The sequence below is a fragment of the Diabrotica virgifera genome, chromosome 7 (genome assembly GCF_917563875.1).
Source record: "Diabrotica virgifera virgifera chromosome 7, PGI_DIABVI_V3a".
Lineage (NCBI taxonomy): Eukaryota > Metazoa > Arthropoda > Insecta > Coleoptera > Chrysomelidae > Diabrotica > Diabrotica virgifera.
This window is the reverse complement of record NC_065449.1, coordinates 176,601,762-176,616,710: the sequence shown is the minus strand read 5'-3', so window position 1 is coordinate 176,616,710 and position 14,949 is coordinate 176,601,762. Positions and strand designations below refer to the sequence as shown.

General features: G+C 30.9%; 1 protein-coding gene across 1 annotated transcript in view; it reads left to right on the top strand.

Annotated features, from left to right (window-relative positions):
- Positions 1 to 2,524: 2,524 nt before the first annotated feature.
- Positions 2,525 to 14,949, top strand: part of LOC126888492 (zinc finger protein 271-like) — a 105,685-nt gene continuing 93,260 nt past the window's right edge. Inside the window, exon 1 of the mRNA XM_050656828.1 lies at positions 2,525 to 3,233. Within this exon, the coding sequence (XP_050512785.1) occupies positions 2,993 to 3,233 (241 nt within the window). The 5' untranslated portion in view covers positions 2,525 to 2,992. The remainder of the gene's footprint in view (positions 3,234 to 14,949) is intronic.

Below are 14,949 nucleotides of genomic sequence, written 5' to 3'. Positions count from 1 at the left end.
GCTTTTTTTTTGTTGGAACGCAAGTATAATCAAGAGAATGTAAACCTATTATGAAGAGTGTATTGTCAATTATCAAGCATTAACTTGAATGTTTAAACAATTTCAAGTGATATTGGATCAAACTTTTTGAAGTTATACTTCTTTATGATCGAGAGTTAAAGTTTATAATGCCGGGCGCATGCGCACACAGACAGTATGTAGTTCATTGCTAATCTTTCAAAATATGTATGTATCAGCGCTGTTAGCGCAAATAAGTCATTAAAATGATATATTAGTGTTTTTAGTAAATATATTATTTATTATAATTTTTGTGTCTTTGGATTTGTCTTCCTCGGGAATAAGATATTTTATAATAAAGGTTAGTATATTTAAAGTATTTTTGTATAATCTACTGGGTCCATTAAATTTGTCAGTATTTATGAGAAATCTTGTAACCTGTCAAAGCAAAAGGGATATAGCTCAGTGGTAGAGCGTGTGATCGGAGATCGAGAGGTCCCGGGTTCAAATCCCGGAAGATTCATATATTTTTTTTGGTATAATTTTAATAAAAATTTATTAAAATATATTTTTTAATTTATATTAAATATAAATTAAAAGAAAAATTCGTTGAAATCATAATAATAGAAGTATAACTTCTTACGTGCGTACAAAGTACACACACTTTCTTTTTTGAATTAGCTAAATTATATAATGTTACTCCTGAAAATCCTGAATTTCAAGTAGTCAGTCATAAATTGTTTTATATATTTGACCTAAGTTATTGTTTTATACAAACTACAGAAACAATTTAATGAAACATACCTAGTTTATTAAATTTAATTTAGGTTTGCTGATAAAAGTACTTTATGGAAGCTTTTGTGAGTATTGGATTCTCAACTTTTTAAACACAGCACGTGGCTTGTGGAATGAACATATATAAAATATGACTTTGTGCTCTTCCTGCAGATGCATTTGGTACAGTAGAGGTCAAAGAAAGGTTAGAGAATTTGTATGATATTTTAGATTCAAATTCTTTGTGAAATACCAATAAATACAAAATTAATTTTTTATACGATAGTTTATAGTTCATGAAAAAGCTTAAAATAATTAATTCACATAATCAAGATATCTCAAAAAGAATTAAATTGTATAAATATTGGAAAATAACAATTAATAGTTGTAGGCTATATAAGAAAATATATATAGAAAATAAGTCTATACAAAATATTATGAGCTACAAACTGATACAAAAACAAAATACTAACGCCAAGCCAAGCCAAACAAACAACTGTGACAACAAACGCCGATCCTGTACAAGACAAATGTCACCAAAATTATTTGCTATTCATACAAATTGAGAAATGGCCGATCTGGCACATGCGCATAAAAATTTAGTTCATTGATAATCCGTTTGTGTCGGTTCTTGAGAGATATGTATTCCACAAACCATACATACTTATAGACGTTTCACGACCATGTTAATCTTTCGGATCGAATTAACGCCATCTCTTGATTGGAATGGGAACTAAATTGACAAATTTTAGTTACGTGAGAATTTCAAATTATAAATTTTGCGGGATTTTTGATGACATTTTGCAGGAAATTAAAACAACAGAAAGACAATTCAATGTTTTATTCCATATTTTACTGAAAACTTCAAATATTCCAATTTGTTTTCAAAATGCTAAACACTACTGCTATGTGTCACGTAAAAGCACATGTGTATCGAGTTGAATGAAAATTTTTGAAAGAAACTTGTACATAGGATGATTGTTTAGATAAATATTACCTTATAATCTTTTACAAACTTCCAAAAATATATAGGTCCGAAATGTTGATGACACACTTGTCTGTTGGAATAAATTGTTTCAGGATCTATTATATTGTTTTTTTTTTTAATGTGGAGAAACACAACAAGGGATGATCAATGTAAACTAAAAATTCTACTCATAAAAATGGAGAGGAGGTTAATACACTTATTAAAATTGTGATTAAATCTAATTTAAAAACGTAACACCACTATAATAAAATAATTAAGCCACAAACTGTAAAATAAAAAGTAAATTACAAATTAATTTAATTGTCAACTGTCAGTTGTTAAATATGACAAGAGAATTGACTGACAGCGACATCTCTGGATTGGAATGGTAACTAATTTGCTGTCTTGACCACCTTGAATTTACGTGAAACGTCTATGAGTATGTATGGTTTGTGATGTATTCTTTGATTTTAGTTTTCAGCCCAAACTTAGGCCACACACAATGCAGTAATGTTCACATTTTTGAACTGTCAATATTTTTATTTTATCATCTATTGTTTAAAAACAATACAGTTGATAAGATACCCTCAGTTGCGGAGAAAGGATTAATAATAAAGATTTTTTTATTCAGTCAATGGTGTGAGCACTGTCAGCATAGTAACGTGTGGCCTTACTTTTACACGCATACCTATTGTGGCAAATGTATCATATTTTTCAAAATTTTGGAATGCATTTAATTCGTAGAACAATTTTAACTTTTGATTTTAATACAGATTTTAATTCTCTACATGTATTCTCTCATGACTTTTGATGTAGAATAATTAGGGAAGCAGGAATTCAACAATTCAGAATTTTTCATTGAGTTTCCTATGGCCCTTTTTACGATTCACCACCCGGTATAAGATAAAATGTGTACTATTTGTCTTATTATTTCATAATAACACAAATAATAGGTACACATATATACACAATAACACACATTCAATGATCGAAAATAATTTAAAAATATGGGAATGTAAACTCTTGTGACGTAAAGTCAAAAATATAAGTCTCCCCACCACCGCCGGACAAGACAACCGTAATAAAGTCTAATAACCGTGGGGCCATGCCATGGGCGAACTTTTCCCGCATGCGCATTCGTAAGTGTCAAGTGTCTGCTGTTGCTGTTCGTTTTTCTGTCGTTTTCTTTTATATTTGTTTAATTTCTTGTTTACTTTCTGTGATTTTGTTTTATTGTGGATTGTGGTAATAATAATGGAAGTAAAACAAGAAATTAGCGAGGAAACGTGTAAAATAGAAATAGAGAATAGTGAGATGGATGATGCTGTTTTGGATAGCTTTAAATGTGAAATTCAGGAGGAGGAGTCCAAAAGAGAAATAATTACCCATGGCACATACGATCCTTTAGACTTGAAGAAATGTCCCATAAAAACTGAAATAGAACAACATGGAAATAAACTTATCCCATTTGAAGAACACCAAAAAACTGAAAAAGGTTAGTAAGAATTAATATTATACATATTTTTTTTATTATCTCCCTTTATTGACAATCAGATATAATGGATATAATACAAACATATTATAAGTCAATTTGTTGGTCAACAATGATACAGTAAATTAATTATTGTACATGTGGTGTCATGGAGAGGTAAACATGTCATCCAGTGATGTTTCCTCAGTTATTCTTTTTCCAAAGTCAGTTTGCCAAGTGTCCGCTTTTGAGATTCTTTGATGCCAATGCCGACCATAGGCGTGGAAATTAAGAAAAAGGATCAGTTCATCACACGCATATTTCAAGAAAAATCATATAATTTTTATTAATTTTTGCATAATTATATTCAGGAAAATCTCTCAATTTTTGGGCAGAAATTGTTTAAACAATTTTTTAAACAAATTCAAAATATCACCTTTTGTGCTCCAAAAAATATTTTTTTAGGTTTTTGGGTGACTCTAAATAAGAAAGGTACTTTGTCATTATTCTAAAAGTTAATAGTTTTCGAGTTATAGGCGATTTAATATCTGAAAAATGCGAAAATACGCATTTTGGAGGCTTAAATATTTAACTTAAAGTTTAAATATTCATTTTGTAGATTCTGAACAGTAATCAGGTTTTACTTCGATTTAGACCGTTGTTTTTTAATTGTTAATTATGCGCGTTCATCAATGAACTGTCAATACGGATGGAATAGGCAGGAAGACAATTAATGCAGCCACGATACAAGAGAGAGGTCCTAGAGAGAGACAGACAAGGTGCTGGAAACTTTGACAGGCCGTGTAATTTGAGTTGCCTATATCAACTTAAATCGGGGAAATATAAAAGTAAAATTCTAAATATAAAAGTAACATAAAAACATAATCAAGGACTACTTCTTCACTTTATATAAAACAGTCACTAATTTAGTATTTAAATAGTTTTAAAATTATTTAACTCCCAAATACCTTAGGAAAGTAGGTATTTGTTTTGATAAATACAAATAACAATTCTGAAAAGTATTTAAACTGATTTAAACACCAAGTATGGTACTCTGTACTTTGTTTACTCTGTAAATACAAAAAAGTATTTAAATTTTGAAATATGTACTACCAATCAGCCCTGAAAATTAAAATATGAGGTCCATTCAACGAACTGTCAATACTGATTCAATCGGGTCCATTTATATAGGCAACTCAAATTACACGGCCTGTCAAATTCTCCAGCACCTTGTCTGTTTCTCTGTGTGTTTCTCTCTAGAACCTCTCTCTTGTATGTTGGTGGCAATCTCGCTTCACTATTTGAATGGGACAGGGCCATTCCATCCGTATTGACAGTTCATTGGCGTTCATCCGATTTTTATGCAGTATACTATTTCAAAAATCTCTTATTTTGCTTTGTTCTGAAAAACATTTTTTTGTTTATTTTGTATCATTCTAAACAAAAAAGGTTTCTTGTAATTTTCTAAGATGTTAATAGTTTTCGAGTTGTAAGCGATTTAAAATCTGAAAAATGCAAAAATACGCATTTTCGAGGCTTGAAAACTCATATTATGTAAGTTATAGTTTTTGAGGTTATCGTGTGCTTAAATTGAATTTTAAACATTCATTTTCAAGATTCTAAAGAGAAATCGGGTCTAACTTTAATTTAGACCGTTGTTTTTTAATTGTTAATTATGCGCGTCTATCCGATTTTTATGCCGTATCCCATTTCAGGAATCTCTTATGAACTTCTCAGAACAATGAAAAGAAATATTTTGTGTTTAGAATGGCCTACAAAATTAAAATAAATGTTTTTTGAAATAGTATACCGCATAAAATCGGATGGACGCGCATAATTAACATTTAGAGAACAACGGTCTAAATTGAAGGTAAACCCGATCACTATTCAGAATCTTGAAAATGAATGAGTTCAATTTAAGCTCTTAACAACTTCGAAAATAATAATTTAAATATTAGTTTTTTAAGCCTCTAAAATGCGTATATTGGCATTTTTCAGATCGCCTATAACTCGAAAACTATCAACTTTTGAGAAAAATGACAAGGTACCTGTCTTGTTTAGAATGACCAACAAATTTAAAAAATTATATTTTGGAGCAAAAAAAGTGTTTTAAAGTTTAAACAAATTCTGCACAAAAAATTAGCTCGACGCCCTTCAGATTTGTTTAAGGGGATATTTTTGAACAGGAATTTGCAAATAAATCGAATTATAAATTTTTTCACATTGGAACGTCCTCACAATATATATCTACCTATTTTCTTTGTAATAAACTAAATAAGTTATAAACTGTCTTATAAACATTGATAAACGTCCTTTGCAGCAGTGTCAACCCTACCCAATTTTTTATTTCGTCGCTTTCGTTTTAAGGAATGATATGTAACAGTTCCTAATTTTTAACAATTTTATAGATCGTCTTATACTCGATTTTTGTTAATTTCTGAATTCTCTAAACAATTGCATTATCAGTCATTCCAGTATATTCTTTTTGAAACGAGTTCACATTGGACGTGCAAATCGTTGTTTTTTAATTCGAATAATTATTTATATAGTAGCCAAATATAACCTAACCTTCCAGTTACAACTCCACCACTGTTGGATGGACAACGACAAAATTTGTTTGTAGAGACACAAGTGTTCCGCTGTGCTGTGTTGCCACCAACGATGGCCGAAATACGATGCCGATTTAACGCTAGGCAGTGTAGGGAAGAACTAACTAATAGTGTTCTTTTGTTGTTGAATTGAAACGAAATATATAAGTATGTAATGGATGTGACCATCACAGTTTGGTTTTTTATTACTTAAAATTTGATACTTTCAATGTTTAAACTTGTTTTAACATTAAAGCAAATTCTTAATATCTTGTTAAAATTATCAACATGGCAACGTCAATTTAAAAGGGGCTTCTTAATTTTGTCCAGCCTACAGTGTTGCCGGTACTCCAAAATTTCTTTAAAGTATAATATAATATACAAAGTTGCTTCAATTTATTAGTGAAGGCCCATTGAAATTTTAAGTACCTATACCTAGTTAACTAATTTATATATTTTTTAGGAATATTTTCATATTATCTTTCTAACAGGGTCATTGAATAAAAATTGAATAGTAAAGTAGAGAAAACATTTTCAGAATATATAAACTTAAGAATTTTAGGAAATATATCTGACAACCTTGATTCGAAAGCCGGTCTCTTTGATATCAATATTACTGCTGATTATGTTGGAAAATTATTAGTGGATAAACTGTACCTCTTAGGTCGGATGGCCAGCTTCTTCTGAGTCTTCTATTGTGGACAGGTTGAAGTAATGGATTAAGGTGGTCTTCTAGTTGTGGTGTTTTCTGTTGTTTTCTCGAACAACTTGGTTTACATATGGAATTTTTAGGTCAGTGTGTAGAGTTTGGTTTGATACGTACCATGGTGCATTAACTATTGCTCAAAGTATCTTGGATCGTGCTCTCTGGATAATCACGGTATTGGATTTGCTAGCACAGCTATAAGTTCCATAGTTAGGGTTACCATAAATTATTAAGGCCAAATCCGGACAGGGGTAGTCCAAGGGGTTGTAGAAAATGTACAATGTGAATTTGACTGTGTTGCTACCTCTACATTGTACATATATGCGAAATGCATATAGCACAATTAAAAGTACAGCTGTTTCGCTACAATATGCAACTAACATCGAAAATCTCTGCCAGTTTAAAATACCTATACACATATGTTTGAACATACTTTATACCTAGAAAATAATATTACAGAACAATATAAAAAAATATTTTTAATATAGAAAAGGTAGCTAAAATAATAAATTGCAAATATATAATGACGTTATGTTTAATACACTTTTACTTAATTAAAAACAAACAAAAACATTCATGAAAAAGAAAAGGATAAACATTCAAGTTTCCTATGACCGTTGGACCAAGTGTTTTCCATTTTTTTTAGCAAAGAAAAAATATGGACATTTCTCATATCCGGACATGCCTTTTAAATCAGTATGATTTAAAAGGATGTATGGTAACCCTACCCATAGTTCAATGCTATAAATCCTGATTGGCTTTATCACAGCTTTATATATTAGCAATTTGTTTTCTATTGAAAGGTGGGATTTTCTTCGGTTGATCCAGTAAAGTTCTTTGGTTTTTAGGTTAAGTTGTATTCTTTTCTTTGTTAAGTATAATATGGTGTTTCCAGTTGAGTTTACTGTCAAAGTGTAGCCCTGGATATTTGACTTGATTACTTTGTGGTATTCTTATTTGATTGATAGTTACTGGTGGGCAGGTTCCAGTCCGGAGAGTGAATGTTATAATATAACATGTTATAATATAACATAATATAGCATATTTATTATGCATTATATGGGATGATTTTATTTCGTTTACTTTAAACTTTCACTTCTTCAGCCATATTTCAAGTGAGTTTAGATGCTCTAGGACCTAGGAGATTTTGGGTTGTTGCAATAGGATCGTCATGCTTGGCAAAAATAGCAGTGTTGTCTGTGAATGTTCCAATAGTTGTTTTATCATTTGTAGGTAAGTCATATGTCTGTATGCCAGAGGTAAAGGGCACTATGTCCATTTTTGTCAATATTGGGATTATACTGCAGTTATAATGAACTTTTAATTCTCCACACAGAGGTATAAAGAACTATGTCATACTATACAGGGTGATTGATTAGTGGGGTAAAGCTCAATAGATCCGCTATAGTAATAAACAGCGTGTCATAGAAAACGGGCACCCTAAAAAATGGGTCATTTTTGATGTCGCGTATCTCCTAAACCTGTTGTCCGATTTAAGTGATTTTTTGAATATGTTATAGCCCTATTCTTTGTCAATATCTCTGTATTAATATTTTGGCAAAACAGGTAAATTTTCATTATATACCGGGTGTACGAATCAAACTGTGTTTTTTTCTCAAAGTTCGCAACACCTTATGGCATATTCTAGCATTTATAAAATACTGAAATTAAAACCCAACTATAGCCTCAGGTTTTCTTAATATTCTGTTTTTTGATTCATTCATTTATGATGGATAATACAAAAGTTATGTACTTTAACAACTAGGCATGCTCTTTATCAGTACAGGGTGTTTCTAAAGAAGTACGACAAACTTTAAGGGGTAATTCTGCATGAAAACAAAATGACCGGTTGCTTTATAAACATATGTCCGCAAATGCTTCGTTTCCGACATACAGGATGTTGAATTTCTTCTTAAAAACTGACGATTTATTTATTGCCCTAAAACCGGTTGAGATATGCAAATGAAATTTGGTGGGTTTTAAGACGTAATTTTTGAACATTTTTTGATATACAATTAAGAATTTTTTATTCACCATTGGTGTACATACGAATAATATGATCGGTCATATTACCCGTATGCGTTCCAATAGTGAATATAAAATTCTTAGTTGAATGTCAAAAAATGCGCAATAACCATCTCTTAAAACCTACCAAATTTCATTTGCATATCTCAACCGGTTTTAAAGCAATAAATAAATCATCAGTTTGTAAGAAAAAATTTAACATCCCGTATCTCGGAAACGAAGCTTTTGTGGATATATGATTATAAACTGTCATTATTTTTAATGCAGAATTTCCCCTTAAAGTTTGTCGAACTTATTTAGTCCCTAAAACACTTTAGACTTATAACACCCTGTACTGATGAAGAACATGGCTAGTTGTTAAAGTACATAACTTTTGTATTATCCAACATAAGCGAATGAATCAAAAAACAGAATGTTAAGAAAACCTGAGGCTATAGTTGAATTTTAATTTCAGTATTTTATAAATGCTAGAATAATCCACAGGGTGTTGCGAACTTTGAGAAAAAAACACAGTTTGATTCGTACACCCGGTATACAATGAAAATTTACCTGTTTTGCAAAAATATTATTACAAAGATATTGACAAAGAATAGGGCTATAACATATTCAAAAAATCATTTAAATCGGACAACAGGTTTAGGAGATATGTGACATCAAAAATGACCCATTTTTTAGGGTGCCCGTTTTCTATGACGCGCAGTTTACATAGCAATAAAAGTCAATAACAAAAATTGTAGCCAACTTTGAGCTTCACATTTTAAAATTAATTAGAATGCTACAGGGTGTTCGATAACATTGTGGCAAACCAAACTTATGTTTTTTTAAATGGAACACCCTATGCACTATATTATATCTTATATTCGAAATCTTCTTAACTTCTCCATTACAAAAATATAAAAGTCTGTTATGTTACACAGGGTGGTTACAAAGTTATAACCAATTTTCTATGAAAATCGTAACAAGTTCAGCTCCCTGTATAAATAAAAATAAGCACAACAGCAATAGTTTATTGGTGCCGTATTTTTGGTATTTTTTTGTTGATTGTGAAATTTTTTAAGAATGGTTGATATTGCTAATTTTCTTTATATCGAATACAGGGTGAGTCAAAATGCAAGTACATTATTTTCTCAGTAATTTTAAATGGAACACCCTGTATTTTATGTCACTATCGAAAAGTACCATTACCATACTTTAATTTTTGTATAATATTCCCTATGTCTAAATTTATTAGTTTTCGAGATATTTTCATTTTTCAGAGCAAATTATTAATTAGGGGTCTAAATCTTTCCAAATTTTAAGTAAGCCATGACTGAATTTTTTAAAACTGATAATTAATGTAACAATGTAGCAAATAAAGAAAGAAAAATAATTTATTAGTACTTAATACTGAAAAAGACTTCGGTGGCTGGTTTTTGGCTGAAAGACTTCGGTCGATGGCCTTTTGGTACATTGTATCAATAAAGTATGTCTCTCTCTAGTACTTAATAAATTTTACAAAAAAAAAACACAACCACAACATAAACATTTTTAAAACAATTAAAAACTATTTTTGTATGTAAATGTAACAAATAAAGAAATAAAAATAATTTATTAGTTATAAATTTTACAAAAAAAAACACAAACACAAAATACAACATTTTGTGAAAACAAAAAATCTAAAGACTACCTATTCGATTTGACTATTTTTCTATCATATTTTTTAAAAAATTAAGTAGCCATTTGTAACGTTGTTTAAATTCGCCTGTTAACTATGTTAATATTACTTATTAAAAAAAAATAATGAACCAAGTGGAAATAAAATTCATATATTCAGAGCAATCTTTTATAATGTCTTCATACAATAACTCCTTACAGCGAAAATAAATAAAATGTTTTTCTGCATTTGTAAAATCCTAAAGTAAACACCATCTATCTATCGCCCGTCGGCAAATTCAAACAAAAATATAACTCCAGACCATCTTTGACCACCTTTAGTCCAGACAAATTAATATATGTATTTAATATATTTTTACCACCAAAAATGAGATGTTTAAATCAAATATTGCTTCAAATATAATCTGCAGGATAATTTTGAATCACGTTCCGCTAATGAACTTGCTTTTTTGTCCTTAAAAGTAGAAAAAAGTTTCAATTCTATTGCTTAATATTTCATCTAAATATAATCGTCTAACAATTTTAACTGTACTAATGCCCAAGTATACATTTTCAAGTGTTAAACTTGATTGATTTACAATGAGTAACCCGGTTGTAAAAATACCGGCGTGTGCTTAATCAAAGGGACATTGGTTTACTCGAATTTCATAACAATACAAATGTTATCTGTTTGAATTTGCCGACGGGCGAAATATCTATGGACCCGACTTTACCTACAAATTATTTTAAGCAAAACGTGACAAAAGTACTGTTCTTACGATGTCAGTTGGACCTAGTGTTGCCAGGTCCGATTTATTTTTAATCGGTACATAAGCAAAAACAAATCGGGATTTAGGGTTGTAGATCGGGACAAATAAACAACAATAACCCAGTAAATAACCGCTTTGGAGTGTAATTTTCGGAGTCAACTCCGAATTGCATGAAAATCTGGTTTTAGGTTCTACTTACTGTCTACTTCAAAGTTGAACTTGTACCGTTGGTTGCTTTTACTTGGGGGGTGACAGTTACCCCTTCTCGGGGGTAAAAAACGCGCGGTTAAAGTAAGTCCCAAAATGGATAAACTGACTAACTCTAAAAAACTTTTGTTGTATATAATTTTTAAACTAAGTCAGTACTTTTCGAGTACTTAATTTTATCGAAAAAATATTCTTAGCAGAAATGTAGCTTTTAAAAAAGCAAAAAACATGGTTATGTTCAGAAAGTCTATAAAACCAGTAAAAGCAAAGTTGTAGGTCATCAAAAATACGTTCTTATTCGTCAAATTCCAAATCGATTTTTTCAACTTGAAACAATCAAAAAATTAAGCAATTTTCGGGCAAAGCCTATTAAAATTTTTTAAAGTGTTTAAAAAAATCTTTAATTCTGTTTTATATAAAAGTCTCTAACATTAAAACTAAGCCAGTTACGCTCAAAATAAAGTTGGCCCTTTTTTTGGTAAAAAAAAAATCGTGAAAATCTCCCCCTATTTAGCAGCGTAAATAAAATTAATCGTTGCCGCTTTACCATTACTTTATACAATGTGTATGTATTGTTTTTTGTCCGTCGGGAGTGCTTAGTATAGAAAAAATTTGATTTTATAGAAAAAAAAATTTTCCTAAAATATTGGAAAATGCCCTTTTTTCAAAAAGGGATACTAAAAATCTCAAGGAGTAAAAAGTAGGTAGGTTTTGCTTTTATAAATATGATTGATTCAGTTTGTTTTTCTATAAGACAAAAATTGGTTTTTGTCTTACAGAAAGACTCGTTTAGGCCCTTTCAATCATATAAAAAATACATAAGTAAAGTAAATTGTTTGTAAAGCGGTAACGATTAATTTCATTTGGAGGGCTAAGTAGGGGGGAATTTTCACGTTTTTTTACCAAAAAAAAGGAGTCTTGGAATCAAAAAAGGAAGCTCAAAACTTGATTTTGAGCATAACTCGCTTAGTTTTGATGCTAGAAACTTAAAACATAAAAATAAAGCTTTAATAAAAAAGTTTTAATTGGTTTTTCCCGAAAAGTGCTTCATTTCTTGGTTATTTCACGTTGAAATATTTGATTTGGAATTTGACTAATAAGAACGTATTTTTCATGAGCTACAAATTTGCTTTTGTTGGGTCTATAGACTTACGAGTTCACAATTTTTTTCATTTTTTTATATTATGCTACATTTTTCCTAACAATATTTTTTTCGATCAAATACTTACTTTTGAGTTATTTGTGAAAATCGCCTGAAAACATGATTTTTTTTTGTCGAAAAATAAACATTTTCAATCATAAATAACTCGAAAAGTATTAACTAAGTTAAAATCCTACAGAACTAAAATTGTTTAGAATTAGTCAATTTATCCATCTCCTGACTTATTTTAAACGCGCGGTTTTTCACCTCAACTAGGGGTCACTGTCACCTCCCAAATAAAAGCAACCAACGGTACAAGCCGTCCAAATTTTCATGCAACTCGGAGTTGATCCTGAAAATTACACGGTATCGCCGTATTTACCGTTTATTTACTGGACTACAAGGTGTTTCTATAATCTGTATTTAATCCTACATAATAATAATAATCACACGACATTACAAAAAAAATCGTAGATTAAGTAAATTATTTATTTTTTATCAAAATTATATTTTTTTAGTGCCTTGTTTTTATAACATAGTTATAAAATTCACTGCAAGTCCTCCTGAAATTGGTTTTCGTGGGTGAAAATCGGGACATTTAGTGTCCCGATCAGGTACAAATCGGTACGCGTTCCCAGGCCCCTGAAAATCGGGACGTCCCGCGCAAATCGGGACACCTGGTAACGCTAGTTGGACCAGAAGCATTTTTGGGGTCCGGTCAATAATTCTAGGAAGAGCATAGAAATAAAGATAAACCATATAAACATTTGCTTGCTTCAAAATTGATCACTCCTTGTATTAGTCCACATGGACGCGGGTGTGGCTTACTACTTTCTAACGTATCTTATTGGGCAATACTGAAGAGTAATTGGTCAAATTGTTCGGAAGTGCTTAGGCTCAAATCATATCGTTATCTGGTCAAAATACCTTCTCATGTTTCAAAGGCGGCAAGCAATATAAACACTAAATAAACAGTGTCGTCGTCATAACTTACAATTATTTTATTTTTATAATACATTTTTTGTCTCATTTCTTTAGTACTTAAAAAATGAATAAGCACATTAAATTGCATTTGTAAGTATTATATACTTTTAATGATCAATTTTAAATTTTATTGTATTGTATTATACTGAAACTGTATTGTTTATACAGGATGTCCCATATATTATGCGAGATTTAATGACGTCAATTTGCTCAGTCCGCTGATTGGATAATGTAATTAATGGAATTTTTCATGTTTCATATTTTTATTTTTTCCATATTTTCCTTTGTATGTGTCCATGTCTAAGAGCCATATATGAGGAGAGGGAGTGTACATTGATTGAAGACTCTTGATTTTAGGTATTGGGGGTATTTTTTTCTTCTTTAGAATAAAAGACAGTTTACCGAGTGATGCCCAGGCCAATCTTATTATTTTTTTTTATTTCTTCGGTCTGATTTTTTTTATTTAATTTAGTGATTTGTCCTAGAATATCTCTTTTACTTGCTTTATTCTTGTTTGTGCCACTGTAATTATTGGTTCTCCTTGTTGATTGGTCATGGCTTTTGTTTTACTGTAAGCGATGTTCAGTCCCATCTTTGTCGATTCACTATCTAGTGCTTCCATCATTCTTGGTAATTCTTCACTATTTTCTGTTTTAATACAATATATATACTTACAAGTCAAAAGTGACATTTGGAAAAATTGTGTAGCTCAAGTTCAAGTAAAATAAAAATATTATCTTGCTTTGTCACCAATATTAATGTCTTCTTCTTCTTTTCCTTCTTCTTCTTCTTGTGTAGACATGACTGTCTGTTTTTCAATGTGGCTCCAGTAAGTTGTCATTCCATCGTTTTCGTGGTCTTCCCACTTAGTTTTGGATCCCGCGTATGAAAAAAAAGTTGATTAATAGCAAGCTGAAAATTTTTTAATAGCTTAAGGGTGTGTAGTTGGAGAAACTTTGATATATGGGAACACTGGAATAGGGGAAGTTTTAATTGTGGAACAGGTTAAAAATTTGGAACGGCCAGACCACGAAAACGGCACATGTATTTTGTCCGACAGAACAGACTTAAACTCTCCGAACAGAGATTAAACTCTCATGCAAAAATCAGCCTACTATTTATCACCAAATGGGCGTTTTAATGAGTGGAACATGTAGAATATGTCAAATGACAGGAATTATGACAGCTGATAAATAGCAGTCTGATTTTTGCATGAGAGTTTAATCTCTGTTCGGAGAGTTTAAGTCTGACCGTTCCAAATTGTTAACCACAATTAAAACTGCCCCTGTTACAGTGTTCTCATATATCACAGTTTATCCGACTAGACACCGTTTAAGCTATTAACAAATTTTCAGCTTACTAATAATCAACTTTTTTTTTCATACGCGGGATACAGACCTAACTGATCGTCTTCCTATTGGGGAACCGTCTCTCGCCGTCCTTACTACTTTGTTTTTTGTCATTTGGCTCATGTAGTTGTTCCATTATACTCTTCTGCTTTTTACCAAGTTATTGATGTTGTCCACCTTGCATATCTGTCGTATATCTGCACTTCTACCTCTTCCCATATCCCATCGATTTTTCAAAGTATTTTCATCTCTGCTGTTTCTAGCATTCTTTCTGTCCTTTCTGTATCAAGTCGTGTTTCTGCCGCGTATTTATGTCATTATTGGTCTGATAACTGTTG